Source organism: Pinus tabuliformis, chromosome J (genome assembly GCF_031772625.1).
Source record: "Pinus tabuliformis cultivar Carrire ecotype Pingquan chromosome J, CPIR1, whole genome shotgun sequence".
Classification (NCBI taxonomy): domain Eukaryota; kingdom Viridiplantae; phylum Streptophyta; class Pinopsida; order Pinales; family Pinaceae; genus Pinus; species Pinus tabuliformis.
The window spans coordinates 410,082,151-410,107,388 of NC_142295.1; the positions used below are offsets into that span (position 1 = coordinate 410,082,151).

At 38.0% G+C, this 25,238-nt stretch overlaps 1 protein-coding gene across 1 annotated transcript in view; it reads right to left on the reverse strand.

The window, feature by feature from the left end:
• The window catches only part of LOC149227576 (putative LRR receptor-like serine/threonine-protein kinase At1g56140), a 169,727-nt gene that overhangs the window by 135,092 nt on the left and 9,397 nt on the right, over positions 1-25,238 (reverse strand). Inside the window, exon 2 of the mRNA XM_089380539.1 lies at positions 9,261-9,429. Coding sequence (XP_089236665.1) covers positions 9,261-9,429 — 169 coding nt within the window. The remainder of the gene's footprint in view (positions 1-9,260; positions 9,430-25,238) is intronic.

The window sequence follows — 25,238 nt, forward strand, 5'->3', positions numbered from 1 at the left end:
TAAATCCATTTGCATATTTTTTTATCGGTCAGTGGCTGGTTATTAGTAGTTTACAAGTCATGTCAGCAAGATCAAAAGTATATGATTGTACCTACTCTCAACAATTAATCCTATAGCTTTGAAAATAGGTGCATTATATGTGATAACTTGCACCACATGTTTTAGCCCTACTTGTTCAATAACAGCAACTAAAATTTCAGCAATTGAGGATGCTAGCGTCACCCATACCGATTTTGCTTCTTTGATCCTTTAATATTTGAGCATCATCTTGCTCTCTCTTAAATGTAGCCCTCACTTATGGATTTTTAGTATGTGCACAAACTTAAATACCCTTTATATCTTCATGCAAAAAGTGAGCCTTCACTCTTGTGTAACAGCCCTTGAAGGTCCTATCAATTTTACATAAATTACACCTCCATTCCCAAGTACCACCAACACTCATTTTCTTGACTTTGGTAACATACTTCCAAAGAGGATATCATTCTTTCTTCCTGATTGCTTGAGAAGCTCTAGGGGCACTCGAAACACCACTTTGAGAAGCTATGAATGCTGCAAAAGCAGAAAATAAATCCATTCACCCAAAAACTACTGCCCATGCCCTTCTTCTTGCTATAAATGCACCAAAATTTGCTCCCGATGCTCCAAAACACAATTGGAATGCTTGCTATTGCTGTAGGAAGCTCCTCTTGCTGAAGAATGTGTGAGAAATGAGTGAATGAAGTGTTTTTTTATAGAAAGGAAGAGACTTTTAGGGTTTCTAGAGAATTCTAATTTTATTATTTTCTAGAGAACTCTAATTTAATTTTTTTAAATGAAATTAGCTTAGGAGTGAATTAGTTTTAATGAAAATGGTAAATTTAATGTTTTTGGGCCATAAAAGGTCCCCATTCCCTTCTTGGACACTTGAGCAAGCCCACACAAGTCATTGAACGCGTCAAAATGCCATGGAAATAGCCCCAAAACACCACTGTCTATACCACACGACATTTCAAAATTGTGAAACATCTTATAGTGCAATCGACAACATTTCAAGGGCATTTTAGTATTTCAACACATTTAGGTACCGGTACACCTACTGGGGTGATGTTTCTTAAAACATAAATGTTATTTTTTCATACTAGCCTTACTACCAAATTTTATAACTAACAAAAGATGGATCTACCTCAATGGTTAGCAAAAATGTTATGATCCAGTTAATTTTCTAGGTATGAGGGGTTTTCCCCATGATAAAGTTGGGTCACATGATAGACCCAATTTTCATGGATGTTGGGAATCGATAGAAAATCATCTTTCCACATTTATCAAATATTGTAAGAAAAATGACTTCCTCCATGAGGATTTCATGATGAATTTGGAAGGATCTACGATGATTTGGTACGAAAGCCTTGGAAAAGGCATGTTTACATATTTTATAGAATTCCTGGAAGCATTTGGTGCAAGATGGGATTATGATTTAGGAAGTTGGCTTCCCCTTTTCTGAGAAATAGAAAGGCTATATATTTCACGAAAACTTCAAAAAGCATTAGAGAAAGTTTGAGGTTAAAAATGGACCTCAAAACAAAAGGGTACAACATAAATCAAATTTATAAGAACCAATAGGATTCAATATGATGATGTCAACCATGTGGGATGATTCACCATTTTTGGAGTAGTAAAAAAATAAAAAACTATATTTTCAACTTATATCCCTATGATTTTACTCAAATTTCGAGCGGGAGCACTCGTTGGATGCCGAATTTAATTTTTCATCCGTGGAGTACCCATGTTGCATAATTTAGATGAACCCTACTGCATGAAAAATGTGAAATACATGAAAAATCACATTTTTTTCATGTATTTCACATTTTTCATGTAGTAGGGTCCATCGAAAGTATGTAACATGGGTACTCCATGGATGGAAAATTAAATTCCGCATCCAATGAGTGTTCTCGCTTGAAATTCGAGTAAAATCATAGGGAGATAAGTTGAAAATACAAGTTGAAAAAATAGTTTTTTATTTTTCCCTCCAGAGATTAATGAGGTAAACTAATCTTATTTTATTATTTCCACTATTATTTTATAGTATTACTTAGGAGACCCATTTTAGACCTCAAAATTTCTCTAATGAAGGCCTTGGTCATTTACCTTCAAGTCGAGACGTCAGTGAAGAAGAAGAAGAAGAAGATTTCCATGAAGAGGTTCATCCTTCTCCTTCATACTATGAGCCAGCAAGCGATGACATGTGGGTTTCCTATTTGAAGTCTTAAAGAATTCATTAACAAAGAAGATCTTGAGACGGTGGAATTAAATGTGTCATTTCAAGAAGAAAATAATGGTAAAGAGTCTTGTCACGCCTCATGTCAATAGGGGTACATACAAAAACTTTTGAAGTATATATCACAACCTTTGTAAGCCCAAGGTCACAGGTCAAAGCACTGTAACAACCATGGGAGGCTTTGTATTAGGTATACCAACTTGAGTCTTGTTCTTGTTGTCTTTAATTTGTCATCTATTCAGAGCATGGTTGGTCCCCTATAGATCATTTTGGGTTTCTCTTGTCCTGTATAGAATTGGAGGGCCTTAGGTGAGTCTACTTGAGGACTCATTGTTTTATGAGAGCTTTATTTTGTAGAGGTGATCACCATTGTATGGGACATTCTAGCCTGCATCAAGATGCACCTATTTCTTACCACATAATTAGAGTCTATAGAGTTTGTAAATGACCTTGGATTTGGTGTAATATCTCTCTGACAACTCTCATGCATGAGAGTCTCATATTCACAAATTTCATAGTTCCCAAAGTAGTTCATGGTTTCCAATGCGAAGTGGTTTCCAAGGTAAAAAAGTCAACTTGGTCTCAGATTGTTTAGTTTGATGAGAGGAATCCATTCCATGTCAAACTTTTCCAATCAAAGGTGGTTGTGGCTAGTTATAACTTGGTCAAACCTGGTCAACAGGATTCCAGGTGGAATAAAAAGGGTAGCATTGGGAAGAATGATGCAATGCATTGCATCAAAAATGATCACCAAAATGAGAGGAACAATACCCAAGTGTCAATTCACAAGATTCTTTAAGGCATTATGGAACTAGCAGAGGTGGAAGATGGCATGGGAGAGCAGATGATGACATGGAAAAGCTAGGAAATATTTGAATATTTTGAGAGAGACCTAGTTTATATCATGGCAATTTTAGCCAAACCCAAGTGCTAGAAATACCAAATTGTCCAGGGCATTGAAGATCCAATGAATAGGTGACCAAGTCAAACAAGTAAAGGGAAAAAGTCAATCTAGATGTTGGAGAAGTCAACTAGCCGTTGGGTGGTTTAACTAGCCATTGGAGACTTCATGGACCAAGAAGTTGACTAATAGACCAAGAAAGTAGTCATTAAAAGACATATTATTGCTTCAGATGACAAAGTTGAACCTCCCAGTGAAATCATACATCTCAAAGGACCAATTTGAATTTCTTCAAAGGCAAGTAAGTGGAATGTTGAGCAACAAAGGTGTACTATTTTCCTTGTTTGACCGTATCGGTCCATGAGCGAAGGGATTTTTGGACTAAATTAGGAAATTGAAGCCAAGATGACCCATTAAAGGGAAAATGAAAAATTGTAACGAAATATTTATGAAAATTTACTATGTCTCGAACTTGTGGATGACTAGTAAAAATAATTATTTGAGGAGTCCAACTAGCCATTATCTAGTTAGTATCTAGCCATTAAAAATGTTCTATAAAATGCTATCCTCCCTCTTGTAATAGTTGTTGTTGTCATATGAGATTGGTGCCAACAAATGATAAAGAGCTTCACTTTCCCAACCCTTGTTCATCTTTTTTGTTCATTGTGTGCAATGGCTTTTCCTTCATTTCTTTTCTTGATTAAATGTATCACATGGATACAATCTAGTATTCAATTTTAATAAGTAAAATTGCACAAAGTTAATTGGTTGAGCCACCAAGGGGCTACAAGTTAGGTGGAGAGGGAAAACTAGGGGCGCCCCCTACTTTGTTCACTTGTTCTATAGTTGGATTTCTTTGAACAATTGAGCCATTCCAAAGGGGAGATTTAATTTGGGGAAAGTTCATATTCATCATTCACTCGGATTGCTTTGAACAATTGAGCCATTCCAAAGGGGAGATTTAATTTGGGGAAAGTTCATATTCATCGTTCACTTAACTTGATGACCGAAGAATGCCACAACAAGGGGTCGCTCCAAGTTTAGTTTGAAAGTTAAAGAGGGTGCTATATCAATAGTGGGAGCGAATTCTCTTTCAAGAGACCAAATTCACTCCCTTGATCATATACAAAATCGACTTACAAAAATATAAGTTTCACAGCCTAGCAAGCTGAGGTAATCTTGGTATAATGTATAACCCGCAACCACTCTTATTTACAAAATATTTTTTTTACTTTTTAGCATTAGATTAGGACTTAATTACTTGCTGGTTTTTAACTGATTTTATCTTATTAGCAAATTAAAACCTTGGAGAACTCGAGTTTATTGTTAGATCTAATCTAAGGAGAGTTACATGGTTTTACTAGAAATATTTTACACTTGTATCTAGTTGAAATCTTGCAAATCTCAACTTGTTTATTGGATGTAGCTTCTGAAACATGTAACAAAAATCAAAGGCTTCACATTCCCAAACAGGTGAGTACCTTTATGAAGTCTTATTTCAAGACTCTTATGCTTGCTGATTTTACATTTTTTAGAGTCAAATATTTAAGCTTCCAGCCATAAATAAATCACATATTAAATTTGGAAATTATTTAGGCACTTGGCCTAGAGGAATATACTCCCAATCAACCGAAAAGGAAATTTCCATTGTTGTAAATTGACTTTATTTGTTGTTACAATCTAATGAGAGGCCTCACAAGCCTCATGTTTAATCCTTAAACTGTCCCATCCCTAGAAAAAGCATCTAGGAGTGGTGTGTAACTCATATAGTGGCTGATTTGGGCTCAACAAGTTGTTGTCGTTGTGATTTTATGCAGACTTTATAGTCTGATATAACAGGACAGCAAGTTGTTTTGATGCATAAGTCCTAAACCAATAGTCCAACAAGAAAAAGAATAATATATTTGGTTAGGATAGTTTCAGAACACCAGAATCAACTGGTCACACAATGTATATTCTAGTATTTGATGTCATTTAACCTGTTGTTTAGTTTTTTGTTGCACAGTTGTAGCCAGAAAGAGCTAGACAGTCTCAGAAATTAACACTTCCACCTCACTTTGACCCCATCTAAGGCATTGGTCTTGCTTTGAGTTGATTGGGGTTTCAACTAGGACTCCTCTCCTAACTATTTAGTACGTTGTTGGGTCTAAAGAGTAGGGTTTTGGGCTGAGGTGACACTAGGTCAATAAAATTTGTGTTGCCATCTAGAAAGTTCGTCAAGACCCTAGCAACCCTGCTAATTGGATTGGTAACAAGTCCCATCTTATTGAGGATGAAAAAGTTATGGTAGATACAAACCAGGATATTTTTTACCATGCAAATAAAAAAGATGAAGAAATTAATGAATCTTATAGTTTTCCCATCAAGAATGAACAAATAATTAAAGAACAAGGATACAAGAAGAGCCTTGATGTTAGAATCATTCATGAAACCACCCACCCTCATCCAAATGAAAACACATGTTTAACAAAGTTCCTTCCTTTCCAAGAAATTTAATTGCATGACACATTTCCTAGCGTTTTGGAAAAGGAAGATTTAGTAAACACAACCTAATATTGAAGAAGGTGGGGAACATAAAGAACTTGAGTCTAATGATGCATTCATTAAGGTTGATAGATGTAGATGGGACTTGTTACTCACCAAAACATGCATAACCTATAGAAGAAATTTTTTTCCTAGCTAGCTAACGGCAACTAGAAAAACTATGAGGTAAAAAATGGGCGTCAAAACAAAAAATGTACTAACAAAATGAACTTTAACCAATAGGATTCAAGAAGATGATGTCATTCCCAGGGGTAAATATTTTGGAGGGAAAAGAAGAAAACTACTTTTTTTAATTGTGCTTTTTAGCTTATCTCCTTAAATATTTACTCAAATTTCAAATGTAGACACTCGTTGGATGCAAAATTAGATTCCAAATCCAAAGAGTAACCACCCTGCACACTTTTGAGTAGACCAACATGGAACAAAATTGAAAATACAAGAAAAAAAATGTGTTGACAATTTGAAAATACATGAAAAAAACATATTCAACACATTTTTTCATTTTTTTTCATTTTTTTTCCATGTGGATCTACTCAAAAATATGCAGGGTGGGTACTCATTGGATGTGGAATTCAATTTTGCATCCAACAGGTGTCTACACTTGAAATTGGAGTAAAATTATGAGGAGATAAACCAAAAATACAATAAAAAGAGCAATTTGTTTTTTTTCTTTTATTTAAAAATAATAACTCTTATTTTATTATTTTAACTATTAATTTACTATTTTCCTTAGGAGGCCCATTTTACACCTCAAATCTCCCCTAATGTATATTGATAAACACATAAAATTGTGTCATAGTCCCTCCACATATTGCTCCAGTCAGATTTATTTCTCCAATTAGGCATTACTTCTTGAAGGAAGGTGGGTGATCCATCGGTAGGTAATTTAACCATTTTGTAATCATGTTCTTTTAATTGATGTTTTAGGGTATACAAATATGAATTAAGGGATGATATGGTTGATTGAATGAGATTGACTGTATGCTTGTTCCCTCATTTCACTTGGGACATTAGTCTTTGACTCCAGTCCAGTGGGACCTCCTCTGAGGTCTTAGGGTTATAGGAAGGAAAATATTAGGGATGCTCTAACTAAAGTAGTTTGACCATGATATTCACCACTCTTTGTTATTCCCTCTATTCCATATCCATTCTTGAGACTATGACCATTGGTCATTAGGCATTGGTACCTTCGCATCCCTATCCTTGAGTCTAAGTTGGAAAAGTTTTCCCTGGAGGTTGATGCAACTAAAATAAATATAAAAGAAAAAGAAAGCTAAAATGAAATAAAATGATAAAATGCAAAAGGTGGTGTTGACCACTACGTGTCAACAACCAATGGCAGTGCACCCCCTTTTTTATTTTGCAAGAGGGATAGCGCTTGATCAACATGTCCGTGCCATTCATCTATCATCATCAGCCTGATCATATTATATTGTAAACCCAGTCTGCATGTGTAAATTGTAAATAATCTCAGCAGATCCGTGTCGTGTATGTAATTGCCTAGGTAAACTGAATTATTTGATGCCGATCTACATTCCGGAAGGTTTTTTGTCTCACCGATCCATGATTGGCAGAGTTTTCCTTCAGCCTTACCCCAATTCCAGAATGGATTTTGTCACCAGAATGTTAGGGGAGTCCTAGTGTGCTAGATCGAGTCTATGTAAAAGTGATTTGGGAATAATCCTAACTATTTGGTTAGGTTATTTTATTACAAATTGCTTGATCTAATAGATTATATTTGTGTCGCAGAACTGGGTAGTCTGTGAGGGTCTTGTTCAAATGGGTTTTCCCCCTTGAGATGTAAAAATGTAAAAACCATGATGTAAAATGTCTTAAGCGTTAGAAAAATAATTTATTCCCTCATAAGTCCTAGGTCTGAGGTAAATTTAAATTTTCCAAAGGCAAAATTCGTGGGCCCCTTAAAAATTAAATTTTAAAAGGTCCGGGGACTAAGGTTAATTGATTATTTTGCTAAATTTTATGCCCTAGGTCTCTAAGGTTAAGTCAAAGTCAAAATTTTGAGGAAATTAATTCAAATATTTAATTTTTGAATTAATTAAAATGAATTTAATTGATAATTTCGAAATTTCCTCAATATTTAAAATTTCGACAAATGAGATTAAAAGAAATTTTGATCCTCATCAATGGTCGAGATCGCTTTGACAAGGATCACTCAAACTAGCCAATGGAAGATTTGTCTTTAAATAGGAGGTCAGTTGTCAGTTGAGATCATTCGATCTTTGAGTCGTGTGCTAAGTGAAAGCTCTCTTGTAATCGTTTTTCATGTGCAATAAAGAAAGACTTTGGGCTTAATTTCTGTTGGTGTTACTCTTCATGGGAATGTTGTAAGTTGTGTTATTTTCATGCATAGATTTCCTTTTCAGCCATTGATAATAGCTTTCTAAAGAGTGATTTAAGCACAGGTATCTTGCTTGATCACTAGGGTTTGAATGGTAATTTAATTTCTGGATATAATGGCAGGTATTTTTATTAGATCTAAAATTTATTACCGTTTTCTCGCTCTACATTAATGGTTGAATTGAGCTATGCAGGGAATCCTTGATTTTGAGAGCATCGGGCGTTCAGGGAAGTTTTCAGTTGGACCAGCCAACTCCCGAATAGCATTTTCTGAAGGGCCCAGCGTGATTGAATCCCAGGCTTGTCATTAGAACTTCCATTGTTGATGCATGAAGGGTTTTCTCTGAAGCACCTCACTTTAAATTTAAAATTTTAAAAAATATATATGTGGCATAATGATAGATTTGGCTGCCTAGAGCCTTTAACTTGTGATTACTGTAATTATTTAGCTGGTTTTTGGGGTTTTTAGGTTCATCATTGTATATATTATTTCTTGGCGTTTTGTTTTTGCCATAACAGGTTACAGATCTAAAGGGGAGTTCTTGTTTGAAGCCAGATCTAGGCCCTAGAGGGTAAGATCTGGCTTTAGAAAACAACTCTTGCAGGGGTATTTATTTTAGATCTGGAAAATTTTTGTGGGGTTTTCATCAGGCGAATCTGAAGAAAAAGAATCTAAAATTTTTATTAGGGTTTTTAGAGAATTTTGAGGGTTTTTTCGGGGTCATCTGTCTACTGTTTCCTGGGGTTTCATTTTTACAAGAAAATTTCGAAATGTTTTTTTTAAGGCAAACTGTTTAAAACCCTATCCGCACTTGCCCATTCATTCCTCATGCAACTCTATCAATTTCACACTGCAAGTCCACCCTTCCTTACGTAGCCCTGCCATACAACTTTCCACCCTCTCTCCTACGTGGCTTCCTCCCCACGCTGCCAAAAAAATCGTAACCCTCTTCCACTGTGTCCATCTGCCACTACCCATGCCTCTCCTAAACTCCTCACATAGTGGCACGCAGTCTTCCATTCTTTTCTGTCGATCCATGCATCTCTCTTATCTCTCACGTTTTTCCATCAGCCACCTGCTCGCTCCATTCGTTCACTGTCACAAACCATTGAGACATCGACCCCCTCATCACAGCTCCAACCTGCAACAAAATTCGCAACTCCTGACCTGCACAGCCTCCTTTCCTCATCCACGCAGCTCACCATTGATCCGCTCCCATTTCCTCTGCGACATCTCCATTAACAATGAACCCAGAGCTCCCTTTTGCTCCTCTGCGTATCCTTTTCCGATCCATACCTGGCCGCCTACCAGCACAATTAAATTCAAAGCCATCGAACCCTCCTCCACCGTCACTATTCTCCTTACGTCGACCTGTATGCACACGCAGAAAAAACACTTCAATTTTTTTTTTATGCTTGGGTTAGGGTTAGTTCCAGTTCATCGTATGTTATTTGATCTCATTATCATAATACGTATGATGTTAGCTTAGGTTATTTCTTTTTTTTATATATTCAATTAGGCCTAAATCTATGAATAGTTCAATTTTGGTTAATTTGTTTCATGTTTTTTTATTTTATTTTTTCTTTTGTTTTATTTTGATTCAAAATCAATAATATATATATATATATATATATATATATATATATATATATATATATATATATATATATATATATATATATATCTATATATATATATATATATATATATATATATATATATATATATATATATATATATATATATATATATATATATATTTCAATTTAAATTTTTTAGTCTCACTTAAAATATCAAGAAATTTACCTAAGGAAAAGTTAAGTGGCAAATTTAAAATTTCTCCTTGGTGTCTTTCTTGCTAAGGCTAAAAATTTGAAAGGTGGACCTTCGTGGTATTACTGTTTGCTATTTCTCTATAATTAAATGTGCTCAAATTTCTATCTGAATATTAACTATTGGAAAGTGGTAAATTTCCTAGATTTCGGTCATTAAGTATAATCATTTAAATTCTAGATTGAAATTGGTTAGCATTTAAATTTTGTGGTTATTTAAAGCATTTTCATCTCTTGAAATTTAATTGCTAAAACATTGTTTATCTATAGAAAATCTATCATCATTACTTGGATTATTTAATGCTCATTACATGCTAGATACTTTGCAAATATTTTTAAGTGATTGTTAAAGAGTTTTTTTATATCTCTATTTCATAGGCAACAACAACTAATCAATTACTTGGTTTTCATTTTAGTGAGATCATTAACTCCATAAGGCATTGGTATTAATCATTTAAAATTTAATCAAATTTTAAATCTTGTTGAGCGATCAAGTTTCTAATTGCCTCACTGTGTCTCCCAAGCTGGTTGATTCCCAGCTAGTTCTCCTTCATCACGTTTGTCCATAGGGTCTACCCCCCTTAGCTTGCTGTAGGATACAGCTTAAACGAAGGGATCGGGGATCAGGGTGACAACCCCTGATCTGAGCATTGTTGCAGTGCCTAGACACTCTGCGCAACAACATTTTTTGGCGTCGTTGTCGAGGATAGAGTTTTTTCTGTCCTTGGTTTATTCAACATTCATCTCATTTCTTTCCTCTCATCCTTTCGTCTCTTGCCAAGATACGTTTCTTGTCCTTCGCTCCTTGCTTTTAGGTTATTCTGAGTTAGACTTTCTATCCAGGTGGCGCCTCCACTTCATATATCTTCTGCAAGAGTGTATACTAGAAGACATCCAAGCAGTTTGGTTAATCCTGCTCCTGATCCTGAAAGGGCTCTCAGAGTATGATTACACACTCTCTTTTCGTACCCTTCTTGTTAATCTCGGACAAGAAGCCCTCTCTGACATCCGTTTGCTTTTTACTAGCTCGGTCGAGCATGACATCATGGACATATTCGCCCCTTGTAACTTTGATAACATTCAAGGTTATCCCAATGATATTCCAAAGCATGGGATGGATAAGTTGCCTATATTTCAGGGCAATAATGCAATTAGAGCTAATTCTCATCTAAAATATTTTAGTTCATGCTTGGGTAAGTATGCAAGTGTTGCTGATTTTAATCATGAAGATGTAAAAATGACCCTTTTTGTTCTTACCTTGGAAAGCGATGCTTTATATTGGTTTATGGAAAAGCTTCCAGATTCATTTGATTCTTTGCAATCGGTTGTTAATGCCTTCAAGGAAAAGTATGGAGAGAAGAGAGAAGTAAGGCATCTCGTAAAAGCTATCAGTATCATTAAAAAGAGAGAAAATGAGACCGCAAAAGACTTTAACAAGAGATTTAATGATATTATTAAGGAATTACCTCAAGATTATAAACCTACCGACAAATCTCTTCGAGACTTTTATATTGATGCCTTTAGCCTGAGCCCTCTTACGAGCTAAGACGTGCTAAACTTCCTGATTATAGAAATTGTCAAGCTTTAGCAGTAGAACTTGAGAAAGATAAGGCAACATCTGGGAAGTCTGAAATCCCAGGTTTTGATAGGCATTCAACGAAATTGAAAGAACCTAAAGGAAAAGAGGTTGAAGAACCGAATAATGACCTTGTTCAGAAATTGCTGCAAAAGATTGAAAGCATGGAGATTAACCAAGAGAAATTAACCTCTAACCATGCTAAGGAAATAGCTACTTTTCAAAATAGGTTGGTCCAAATGGAAAGAACTCAAACACAAAATTTCCAACCTAGAAATAATAATAATAATCGGAATAATAATTGGTAGAAGAAGGGTCAATCTAGTGAGCAAAGACCACCTAATTCGCTTGAACATACTAATTTGGTTGATGATGCTCCGCCTTACTGTCGGGCTTGTGATGCTCTTCATGAGGGGACTACTTGCCCCATTGTTAGAAGAATTTTGGATAATCGAATGTTTCGGGAAGGTAATCAAATAAATGTAGTGGGTAAAGAGTTTCCTTTGTCTATGAGAGACTGGATGGAAGTTAAAGAAAACAGTCGAGATGTTATGCATCCCACATCAGCTTTTAGTATAAATAATTTCGAGAATGAAGATGATATTATGATTACATTATATGGTGAAAAACCTTCTCCAGAGCAAATCATGGAAATTGCTAAAGATAAGGGTTTGACTTATTGTTATAGACAATTTTGTGCCTTACAGCAACAAGCATGAATTGTCAATAATCCAAGGGATCCAAATTTCCCTAAACATGATGTTCCTACCCCTAGAGGAACAAGGTCAGCAAACCAACAGCTCTCAGATCAGTTCTCCACCTGAAAACACTCAAAAACAAGCAATCCTGAAATCAAAGCAGGTGCTCCACTAGGTTTCTGCGCTGAAACTCAGTTGCTCCATGGTGTACCTACATTGCAAAGCAAGTGGGACAAAGGCCACCTGCGCTGAGCGAGAAGGGACAAGTGGCACAGTGAGTCATTGCTTTGGAATCTTCCAAAAATGACACTTGGATCAGGTATTTCGCCTTGTGATGAGTCAGAGACTCTGTTTCTCCAAGTGGAAGCAAAGTTCTCCAAGTGGACTCAAGAACTGAAGATCAACTAAAGATTAACTGAAGAGAGAGAGGACACAAGGCAGCTACACATCAGTTGCAAGCTGACTCATCCTTTCTCAATTCATCTATATATTGAGCTCTCTCCTATGAGCTCAGGAGGCTGGAATTTTGTGCAAAGTAATGATATGTTGTTGGTTTCATTATCGAGTTATTGGGTGATTGTTTGAGAGAGGTGAAGAAGAGCGATTCTTTCTGCTGGGAGGTGTTGCTGGGTTGGAGCCTTCAATGGTTGTAATACTCTCAGAACCTTTATTTCTTCATTAATAAAAGCTATTGAGGTTCTTCTATGTGCTCTTGTTTCAATTATATATTGTGATGATTGCATGTTTGGTTTACACTAATCCATGAACCAGTTATGATTGCATGCCTCTTGTAGTCTCCTTCTTTGTTATTTTGCAGGATCTCATTGTAGCTGGGCGAGCAGAAGAACAAAGAGCTAGGAGCAAGCGGCCAAAGAGAAGAGTTTGGATTCGACATTAAGCGCAAGGCAACGGTTAGTGCTTTCTCCATTCTCTTTTGCTTTCATAAAGAAGTAAACCTTAAGTAGTTTGTTTTACAGTTGTTGCTAAGGAACTGTCACCCTTAGAGTGGGATAGGGTCATCCGAGTCGGATACTTTTCCCTACAACAAACTGGCGACTCCGCTGGGGATCGTATCCGTTTGATTGTGTTTGTAGTATTTTGCTATTCATTTCCTGAACAAAAGAGTACCAAATCGAAAAGCTTTTGACTATATCAAAAGCGAAGTAGAGGACAACTACTCTAGCTCATTTCTGAGCAAGTTCATGATTTGAAGAGCTGATCTACAAAGATCCTTGTAAGCTCTTAGTGATAGCTTTTTACCTTCCTAATCATCCCTTTGAGTGTGCTTGACTGATTGTTTCTGATTTGAGCAAAAACCGTGCATTTTTGAGAAAATTATGACCCGGAAACTGTGAAAACGCAATTCTCGTTTTCCAAAGCAGGTAGCACACAGGCTACCTGCTTTGCAACGCAGGTCCCGAAGGGGCTACCTGCGCTGAGAGCCAGTTTGGCTGTGCAGAGCCTGCGTTGGCCCAAATTTGCCTAGTGCATTTGGGGTTTCCTCCTTTCTCTTGCCTGTTTTCACTTAGTTTTGCTGCTAGGTGTCAGTCTTGTGCCTGTTTTGAAACCAATATTACTTGCCATCATTCTGCCTCTGTTATATAACGAAATTGTACTTGTTCTTTGTATTTCTTACTCATTTACAATTTCCCATAACGAAGAGTAAACTAGTCTTGCTTTTGGCCTCTTAGATCTGAACCTGTGTTAGTCATTTTGCTGGTCTAAAGAGTTAGCTTGTTTGCTGTCCATAGCTGATTAGTCATTTTACTTTCGTCATTATGGTTTGATTTCATGCATTTCCAGTGATGAAACAAGTGAATCTTAAGGTGTCTTTTGATTTTGGACAATCTTGCTTGTTTTCACTCGAAATTGAACTCAAAGTTATATAACAGCTTTCTTTCTGTAATACATCAACATTAAGAAAGAGAAAAGAAATAATTGCATTGTGCATTTTGCATCTGAAAAGTTTGCATGTTGATTTAGGAGAAAGTGCATTAGTTTGTGCTGTATGAACTGTGTGAAAAGATATGCCTCTCTTCTCCCTCAGTAGTTAAGATTTTCATCAGTCAAAAAGATTTGAAAAAGCTTGCTTCTCATCTTAGGTTGCATTTAGGAATTTGTCACATACATCTCGTGGTGAACCTTGAAAGGAAAACTTTAAAAAACATCAACTTAAAATATACTGAATGAACCTAACAACGCTTTGAAACATAACGCAAACACATAGAGGTCTAAGCTAGAGACGTGTTCCGGCGTCGTTAAACGTAGTGACTGTCGATCTCGAAGAAGGTGGGTGATTCCTCCTGAGAGTCGGTGGCACTAATACGGACTTGTGCTCCCACGTACCGTCGAGTATATATTGGGAGACCCCTATAGGCATATATCCTTTATCCTTAGGGAGCCGTGTCGACCGCCCTACTGATCGCAATGCAGTGAACACAACATTCACGAAGATTGACCACACGTACCGTAAAACGTATTCCGTGGTTTTGCGAAAAGTTTGGCACACCCTCTGCCTAGATCTCCAGAGCAGTTTCTTTTGGCCTTTTTCAAACTCTATAACTGAAAAAGTCCATCCGATCATTTGTCACTTCGGGCTCGTTAAAACATCGAAGGAGACTAGAGTCATCTTTAGCTTTTTCTCGACTCTTTAAAACTGAAAAAGCAAGTTGTGTCTAAAGCGTCGTTATAAAATTTATTTTAAGCGGAATAATCATCACCCTTCCCTCGTTGATCTTCGAAGTTAGTCCACCACAAGTGGAAGTTCCTGTAGAATCGCTAAGAAATCTTTTGGATAGACTAGATATGTCTGAACAACCGTCGACATCTAGGACTGTGTCGTCTGACACAGTAGCAGCAGAACCTCCTGCTGCTACTCCAACGATGTTCGCTGGTATACCATCTGTCCCGGCAAATTGTCAACAACAAGCCGGAGTCCCATCAGGGATGACAATATGGTTAGTTCCTATTTCTTCATCCGGATTATCATCTGGTACTTCTTATGTTGAAACTCGACAAATTGATCCAATGTGTCTTCAAGGGCCAATTTGCCCTTTAAGTACTGGATTTCCACCATGTGGAGGGCAGTATGCTCTTTCATTGTTCCCTCCTAGAGAACAACCATATGAGAGTTTACAACAAGGATCAGGTCAAACTGGAATTACATCCGGCAGTTGGGTACCAATACTGCCTCAACAATCAGGAGTTGCATATTCAGTGCGACCAGTACACCCTGTGTCGAATATTACCACCACACCTGCTATGGCGAATGCGTCGCAAGTACAAGTGCTACCTGTTGTAATACAACAACCTCTTGTCTCAGCGGCTCAATCACAACCTCAGGGTAGTGCCTCCTTATCTGGAGCGACTCAGGCTCAAACAAGTACTGTGACTCCTCATCTTGGTCAATCATCCAGTATTGGTCAACAGCAAATGGTCCAACAACCACAGCTGGTTCAATCTCAACAACTGCCATTCCAACAATCATATCAAGGACCTGAGCAACAAGTCTTTGTAAGTAATGGGCAACCATGCTATAATGGTTATGCCCATCAACCTTGTCAAATTTGTCAGCATTATGCTGGTCTGCAAAGACCCATTGCTCAGGCGATACCATCTTATCCGGGATATGCTTCGCCTAACCTGAACCAACAGTTGCCCTTTATAGCAACTCTAGAATTACCAGATCTAAACCGGCTGACTAATGATCCAATTGCTTATGCCTCTTGGTGGCCAGCGATTCCGCATAAACTTCCATCGGACATTCCTAAATTCAATGGAAATCCAGGTGAAGATCCGTCGAATCATGTGATGACATTCCACCTATGGTGTTCATCAAACACCCTGAATGATGATTCGATAAGACTTCGCCTCTTCCAGAGGACATTGACAGGTCCAGCGGCTAAATGGTACATTGAATTGCCAAGAGCCTCTTTCGACAATTTCAGCTCCTTAGCCATGACTTTCTTAACCCATTTTCAATTACCGATAAGGTATGAAACAGGAACAGAACTCCTTACCAACTTCAAACAGACAACGGCCACTCACATATCTGATCATATACATGAGTGGCGACGTCGTCGTAGGATGGTGAAAACTTACGTTCCCGATCAGCTGTTAGCTGAATGGTTTATAAAGTCGTTACTTCCGGCTATAACGGAAGATGTAGCCAAGGGAGGAGTCGTAACAGAGGAGCAAGTCATTGCTCGTGCTCAATATTTAGACTTAGTATATACTCAGTCAGGCACGCTCTACGACAAAATACCTGACGCCCCTAGACCTAAATTTTCAATTCCTCCCCCTCCTGAATCGAATACTAACTCTCACGCTAGTAATGGCGTGACTGGCAAACGCAAAATTTCTAGTCAAAATGCAAATGAGGGACTTCTTGCCTCAGAAATAAATGCCATGTCGACCGACAAGGGCAAACAACTGAAGCAACAGGGGGCAAGAAGAAAAAGAAAAGGAAAGGGAGACCCCCGACAGGGTGTCATATATGCGATGAGGATCATTGGACGAAAGATTGTCCACATATACCTGAAGTTAAGAAACTCTTCAAGAGTTCAAAAACCCCAGCTGTATTGACTGATCCGTTCCCTAATCCAAGCCAAAACCTGGTTGCTAATCAAAATGCTTCCCGATCCCAAGTGCTTATGTTGTCCACCTCAAAGCAGCAGAATAATGCTTTGACAAGGAATAAAGATCACAGGAATCCAAAGCAGTTGAACAACAAGGCAAATAAACAACCTAGTAGTTCAACAACAACTTTGACCAAAGTCGTGCCACCCATCATTCCTGAACCAATGATAAAGTCGCCAAAGGGAATAGTACACCAATCGACATTTAATCCTCATGAAAGAATAACACAGGATTATAATATAATAGAGGACCTCGCCCGATCGTCGTCCGCTATGTTGACACTTGAAGTAGCGCAAAATTGCACCTCCCAAGAGCAAGCTTTATTATCAACCATAGGTGGGATTGGCCCAATGGATTCCAACCCTGTGGCCTTTAATCATAAAGGATATGACCCTCAGATACCAGCTCAACTAGCTTTCCTTATTCAAGTGAAAGCCCTCAACAAAACTGTTCATCGAACAATTATTGATGAGGGGGCATCTACATGTCTTATGTCGATGAGTTGCTGGAAAAATTTAGGCTCACCACCCTTGTCGAAATCGTCGACGACCTTAAAAGCATTTGATGGATGATCATACACTCCATACGGGATTTTAAGTAACTTGCAAGTTGAACTGGGGGGCAAAACAGTAGAAGTTGATGTTGAAGTAATCGACGGAAACCTCGATTACAACATCCTACTGGGAAGGCCTTGGATATATGCCATGGCTGCAGTTGTGTCGACCTACTTCAGGAGGATTGTATTTCCTTTTCAAGGAAAAATTACAATCGTCGACCAACAAACATTTCTCCCCAACAGTTCTTAAGTTACGGGAAGCAGCACAATGATCCATGAAAGTAATCAATCACTCCAAAATATCGGAGTAGGCCTCCTAAAAGACCCTGCCTTAATGGGTACTTTTGCCCTACCGCCGGCGAGTAATCTGGCGGAAGTAGCCACAGTGGAAACCTACAATATGAAATCTTCTATATCCAACGGATTCAGAAGATTCCTAAATATTTTGTTAGCATGGATCGTCGCCCTAATGGAAATACTGTAAATACAGTGGGCCCCGAGGACGGTTCTTATCTCATGTCAACCTCATTAAAAAATGAAACAAAGAGTCACGAGGATAGTTCTTTTACTATGTCAACCTCATTAAAAATTGAAACAAGTCCCCTTTTCAAAATTCAAAGGTAAACCTTCATTCCAACCACCAAGTTGAATGCAATGAAGCTTGGGGGGCACCCTCCTTTGACATGCATTATTATGATGCTAGGGGCATGCACAAGATTCGAGCAGTTTTAGCAATGTTCATGCTCGTTAAAAAATAAACGCAAGAATCGAGCAGTTTTGTACAGAGTTCATGCTCGTTAAAAAATAAACACAAGTTGTGAGCAATCTTTCCCTACAGTTCAAGCTCATCCAGAAAAAATGAACCGGTAAACAACCTCGAGAAATGTAAACTTTGAAAGCCATATTAAAAGGCCCTTGGTCGTGTTTATATGCCATCACCTCCATCCGTTCATTTGGCCAATCGTTCACCTCCATATGTTTGTTTACCCATTTTGAGGAACAACTGCGAAGAGTGATTTCACTTAGCCATCCTTGTGACACTGTCGTGATTGAAGAATTCCAACCTGTACCTGGAATCTGCTACTATCCCTCCCTGTTCATCACTCGTTCCTCAAAAGACGAGTCTTCTTTGAGCTCTTTTCACTGACTCGTAAAATATGAAAAGTTTGCCGAGTTTTGGCCTTCCAGCTCGTTAAAGGACAAGAAGAGCTATCCCTCCTCTAGATTTTAATCTTTTTGGACCTGAGGGATTATTACACAAAAAGATCGAGCGCTTGTTTTGTTCGGCTCGTTAAAGAAATCGAAAATTCATCCCTTCTGTATTGTTTTATACTTTTTCGGACTTAAGGGATTAGAAGACGAAAAAGGAATTTTGGAGTTAACTTTTCGTACCTTTTCAGACTCTCTAAAAATGAAAAGGACCGAGTTTTCTTTGTCGTTAGACTCGTTAAAATGATTAAATAGCGACAAACTTGTCTTTAGACGAGAACGAGTTTCCCTATCGCTAGGCTCGTTAAAACATAGCGATGGGCTTGCCCGAAGGGCAGGTTATAGAACAAGCATATGTTATCCTCCTCAAGCTTGACAAAAATAAAGAGGTACTGGTCAGCAATGACTGGGGAAAAATTGGGAGAACCTCACAGCATTAATGGTAGCAAGTCGCTCTTGAACATGACACTTTGTCCTCCGTATCACATCGGGTTGGGTTGTTTCATTCACCGGTCTCATAACCATGGTCCTCGCCACACCATCCACAATTGGGGTAATGCTACCAATCCATCACATCAGTGTCGTTATATGTTCAAGAGATGTGGTTCTGTAAAGAGTCAACCATGTGACACTGCCGTGATTGAAGAATTCCAACCTGTACCTCGAATCTGCTGCTATCCTTGTTCATCACTCGTTCCTCAAAAGACGAGTCTTCTTTGAGCTCTTTTCACTGACTCGTAAAATATGAAAAGTTTGCCGAGTTTTGGCCTTCCAGCTCGTTAAAGGACAAGAAGAGCTATCCCTCCTCTAGATTTTAATCTTTTTGGACCTGAGGGATTATTACACAAAAAGATCGAGCGCTTGTTTTGTTCGGCTCGTTAAAGAAATCGAAAATTCATCCCTTTTATACTTTTTCGGACTTAAGGGATTAGAAGACGAAAAAGGAATTTTGGAGTTAACTTTTCGTACCTTTTCAGACTCTCTAAAAATGAAAAGGACCGAGTTTTCTTTGTCGTTAGACTCGTTAAAATGATTAAATAGCGACAAACTTGTCTTTAGACGAGAACTAGTTTCCCTATCGCTAGGCTCGTTAAAACATAGCGATGGGCTTGCCCGAAGGGCAGGTTATAGAACAAGCATATGTTATCCTCCTCAAGCTTGACAAAAATAAAGAGGTACTGGTCAGCAATGACTGGGGAAAAATTGGGAGAACCTCACAGCATTAATGGTAGCAAGTCGCTCTTGAACATGACACTTTGTCCTCCGTATCACATCAGGTTGGGTTGTTTCATTCACCGGTCTCATAACCATGGTCCTCGCCACACCATCCACAATTGGGGTAATGCTACCAATCCATCACATCAGTGTTGTTATATGTTCAAGAGATGTGGTTCTGTAAAGAGTCAACCGTGTTCCACCCACTGCCATACATTATCCTTCATCCACTTCATGACCGCCACCCTGAATCATACATCACAGTTTGTTTTCATCTCATCACAATCACTAGCTCCGTTCCGTGTCACTGATGTGGGATTCATTAAGGCCCTCCTTTGACGGGTCGCTCCTTGTCGACATCAGCTCATTATCCAAGGAGTTGATCTAGGAACACCCCCTCAGTACTTTGAAGCTTGCATGCCTCAATGGCAAGTTTCTCACTTCCGGCGACAGGTATACATCAATGACCTTTGACCAGAAGATTTTGCATGGTGGTCGACGCCAAGTCCTTTATTCCCACCATGTGGATTGTACTGCCGTACCTTGAGGGTCATCATCCTTTTCGGTGACTCCTCTCGCGCTTGTTAACGGTTTACATCATTGACCGGTAATCAAGCGATGTCTTTCCATGTTCGACTTCAAGAAATTCTCACATGGATCGACTTGTACATCGAGTGAAGATCGGAAGAGATTGAAAACCCCGGATCTAGTTTCATCCATCCGGGTTGCGATATATATTCAGGACATAAAGACATTTGATATGTACATCATTACAGCAGATGATCATCCTTCTCAAAGGATGATAATTTCAGCAGAGAATTATGAGTCTACAATCAGACGATCGTCTGTTCTATGTACCAAAATGTATTTATAAAGCTGAGCATGGGAATGCCCGCCTCAGCTAGATCATGAAAAATGTATGAAAAATAATGTATTGTATTGTATCTTATTACAGGACACTTCTCAGCAGATTGAATGAACTTCGGATCCTCTCAATAAAGCATTTCACCCGATAAACGACCTCATACTTTAGGGGGCATCTGTTATAGACAATTTTGTGCCTTACAGCAACAAGCATGAATTGTCAATAATCCAAGGGATCCAAAGTTCCCTAAACATGATGTTCCTACCCCAAGAGGAACAAGGTCAGCAAACCAACAGCTCTCAGATCAGTTCTCCACCTGAAAACACTCAAAAACAAGCAATCCTGAAATCAAAGCAGGTGCTCCACTAGGTTTCTGTGCTGAAACTCAGTTGCTCCATGGTGTACCTGCGTTGCAAAGCAAGTGGGACAAAGGCCACCTGCGCTGAGCGAGAAGGGACAAGTGGCACAGTGAGTCATTGCTTTGGAATCTTCCAAAAATGACACTTGGATCAGGTATTTCGCCTTGTGATGAGTCAGAGACTCTGTTTCTCCAAGTGGAAGCAAAGTTCTCCAAGTGGACTCAAGAACTGAAGATCAACTAAAGATTAACTGAAGAGAGAGAGGACACAAGGCAGCTACACATCAGTTGCAAGCTGACTCATCCTTTCTCAATTCATCTATATATTGAGCTCTCTCCTATGAGCTCAGGAGGCTGGAATTTTGTGCAAAGTAATGATATGCTGTTGGTTTCATTATCGAGTTATTGGGTGATTGTTTGAGAGAGGTGAAGAAGAGCAATTCTTTCTGCTGGGAGTTGTTGCTGGGTTAGAGCCTTCAATGGTTGTAATACTCTCAGAACCTTTATTTCTTCATTAATAAAAGCTATTGAGGTTCTTCTATGTGCTCTTGTTTCAATTATATATTGTGATGATTGCATGTTTGGTTTACACTAATCCATGAACCAGTTATGATTGCATGCCTCTTGTAGTCTCCTTCTTTGTTATTTTGCAGGATCTCATTGTAGCTGGGCGAGCAGAAGAACAAAGAGCTAGGAGCAAGCGGCCAAAGAGAAGAGTTTGGATTCGACATTAAGCGCAAGGAAACGGTTAGTGCTTTCTCCATTCTCTTTTGCTTTCATAAAGAAGTAAACCTTAAGTAGTTTGTTTTACAGTTGTTGCTAAGGAACTGTCACCCTTAGAGTGGGATAGGGTCATCCGAGTCGGATACTTTTCCCTACAACACTTATCAAAGAAGGGATAAAGATCAAAGCGGGAATCAAATTCCCCCTCGAATTTTTAACCTGAGTTCAAGCTCTGGATTAGATGTCGATTTGGGAAGTTGGTTTAATAATGAAAAAATTTGGGTCCCTATCTCCGAGATTGTGAAAATTTCTTCCCAAAGGGCTAAGTTACTAAAAGTTATTGAGGGTCCTCAAGTGAATGTTTCTCGACAGAAAGCACCTGAGGTTGATTATCAAGATGCCCCTATATATTTGCAAAGTTTAGATTCAGATAACAAGGATCATCAACCATTCTTTATTACTTTGATGGTCAATGGGTATAAATTGAATAATTGCATGTTGGATTCTGGTGGGTCAGCTTGTTTCATGACCAAGAGGGTCATGGAACAACTTAATTTGAGAGTTTCTAGGCCTTACTACAATATATGTGCCATGGATTCTAAGAAGATTGAAGTTCACGGTCTGATTAAGGATTTACAGGTTCATTTATCAGTTTACCCTGACATTATGATTGTTATGGACATTGTTGTTGTTGATGTGCCTGATGCTTGAGGTATGCTTTTATCTAGAAAATGGGCCTCTAATCTAGGAGGGAGTATTCAAATGAATTGGTCATATGCTATGATTCCTTCTCCTAGAGGTAATGGTTTCGTGAGACTTAATTGAGAGCCCGAGAGAAAATTCCATGTTGAAGATCCTAAGAGACCTCATAATGAAATAATTAAAGAACAATCTAACATTGGGAGTTATGCCATCATGTCTAATTTCATAGTTCTTCCCGATGATAAGGTTGATAAAAATATTATGGATCTCAATGATAATGTTTGGTATATGTATTTTGATGGTGCATCGTCTAGACATGGTAAAGGTGCAAGAGTAGTTTTAAAATCACCCCTTGGTCATATTTTCAAGTTTTCCTATCGATTGGAGTTTCAAGCAACCAACAACATCGTTGAATATGAAGCTTTTTTGTTGGGTCTTAAGTTGGCAAAGACTTTAAGAATTAAGTTGCTTAGCATCAAGGGGGATTCTGACTTAATAATCATGCAAATTAAAAATAAATTTACATGTAAAAATCAAAGGTTAAGGAATTATCAAAATGTTGTATGGGATACTATGGAACACTTTGATGCCCTTGACCTTGAGGCAATCCCAAGAGAGCATAATAGTTCGGCAGATGAGCTTGTCGTAGCTGCTTCTACCTTGCAGTTATCTGATGAGCTGATTAAGGATAAGATAAAAATGGAAGTTATATTTAGGCCTTCTGTTATAGATAACTCAGAGCATTGGAAAGTCTTTGATGATGAGAAACAAGTGATTCGTTTTCTTGATAATCTGGATGAGTTTGAAAATTTTCGGATCGATTCTAAGGAGGATGGGTCTGATGATTATGAGCATATCATAAATCCTACTCCTAGGAATGTGGTTTCTTTAGAATAGCGCTTTGATCGGCATGATGCCACAAAGATGAAAGAGGAAAATAAAATGGATCCAGGCGAATACATCGAGGTAAACATTGGTACTTCTAAGGATCCAAAGATCATTAAAATTGGTAAGGGTAATAACATTGAAGAAAGAAAAAAGTTAACCAATTTACTTCGTGAATATCGAGATGTTTTAGCATTTTCTTATGATGAATTAAAAGGTTATAGGGAAGATGTCATGGAGCACACTATCCCTTTGAAAGATGAAAATGCTAAACCCTTTCGTCAAAAGCTTAGGCAGATAAATCCTAAATTAGCCCCTTTGGTTCAAAAGGAGCTTTCAAAGATGCTTGCAGCAAGAATTATTGCTCAAACGAGGCATTCAACTTGGTGTTCCAACTTGGTGATTGTTAGAAAAAAGAATGGTACAATAAGACTTTGTGTTGATTTTCGAAACCTTAATATAGCATGTAAGAAAGATAATTACCCTTTGCCGAACATGGAGAATATGTTGCAAAGAGTGACTGGTTCTGGAATGATGTCATTGCTAGATGGTTTTTCTGGATATAATCAAGTATGGGTTAAGAAGGAGGATTATCACAAAACTACATTCACCACACCATGGGGTACTTTCGAATATATTAGAATGCCGTTTGGATTAACCAATGTTGGGGCTACGTTTCAGAGGGCTATGGATTATACCTTCAAGGATTTAATTGGGAAATTTATCGAAATTTATCAGGATGATCTTCTGTTTTTTTAAGGATGGTATCAGTCATATAAGTAATCTTAGGCAAGTTTTTGATAGATGTAGAGAGTATGAGATTTCTTTAAATCCGGCTAAGTCTGTTTTTGGAGTAATTGAAGGGAAATTACTTGGTCACATCATTTCTAAAGATGGAATCAAGATTGATCCTGAAAGAGTTGAGGCAATCCAAAAGATTCCTCTTCCCCATAATCTTAAATCCCTTCAGTATTTTCTTGGAAAAATAAATTTTCTTAGAATATTTATTCCAAATTACGCAGAAATAGCTAAGCCTATTCAAAGTGTTCTGAAAAAAGATGTAAAATTTGTTTTGCAAGAAGATGGCTAAAAGGCTTTTCAGGAAATCAAAGGTGCTATTGCAAAAGCCCCTGTTTTAGTTAGTCCTGTTTACTCTAAGAATTTCATGATTTTCTCTTTCGCTTCTAAAGATATCATTGCTGGTGTCTTATTGCAGAAAAATAAGGATGGTCATGAGCAGCCTATCGCTTTCATGAGTAGAGCGCTTCAAAATTCTGAATTAAAATACAATACCATGGAAAAACAAGCCTATGCCTTAGTCAAATCTCTTAAGCATTTCAAGACTTATGTGGGTTATTCCAAAATCATTGTTTTTGTCCCACATTCTGCGATTAAAGATATATTAACTCAAACTGATTGCTTAGGGACTCGTGCTAGGTGGGTTACTAAAATACAAGAATATGATTTAGAGATTAGACCCACCAAGTTAGTCAAAGCCTAAGGCTTGGCTCAAATGATGACCGAAGGTAATGAAAAAGCTCTTGGTTTGATTTGTCTTAACGATATATCTTTGCCTGAGCTACAAATATTAGGAGAGCATGAGTGGTACAAGGACATTATTTATTACTTGGTAAATCTTCCATGTCCTAACCTTTTAGTCGCTCATAAGAGAAGGGCTCTTAGATTAAAAGCCACTAAGTATTGCCTCATGAAGGATGGCCTTGATGGAGAAATCCTGATGGCATAGTACTTAGGTGTGTTGATGAAATTGAGTCCAAGAAGTTAGTTTCTGAATTTCATTAGGGGTTTTGTGGTGGTCATTATGCTGCTAGAACTACTGCCCACAAAATTCTGAGAGCTAGTTATTATTGGCCTTCAATTTTTTTTGATGTGCATAAGTTTGTTAGAAGTTGTCAAGCTTGC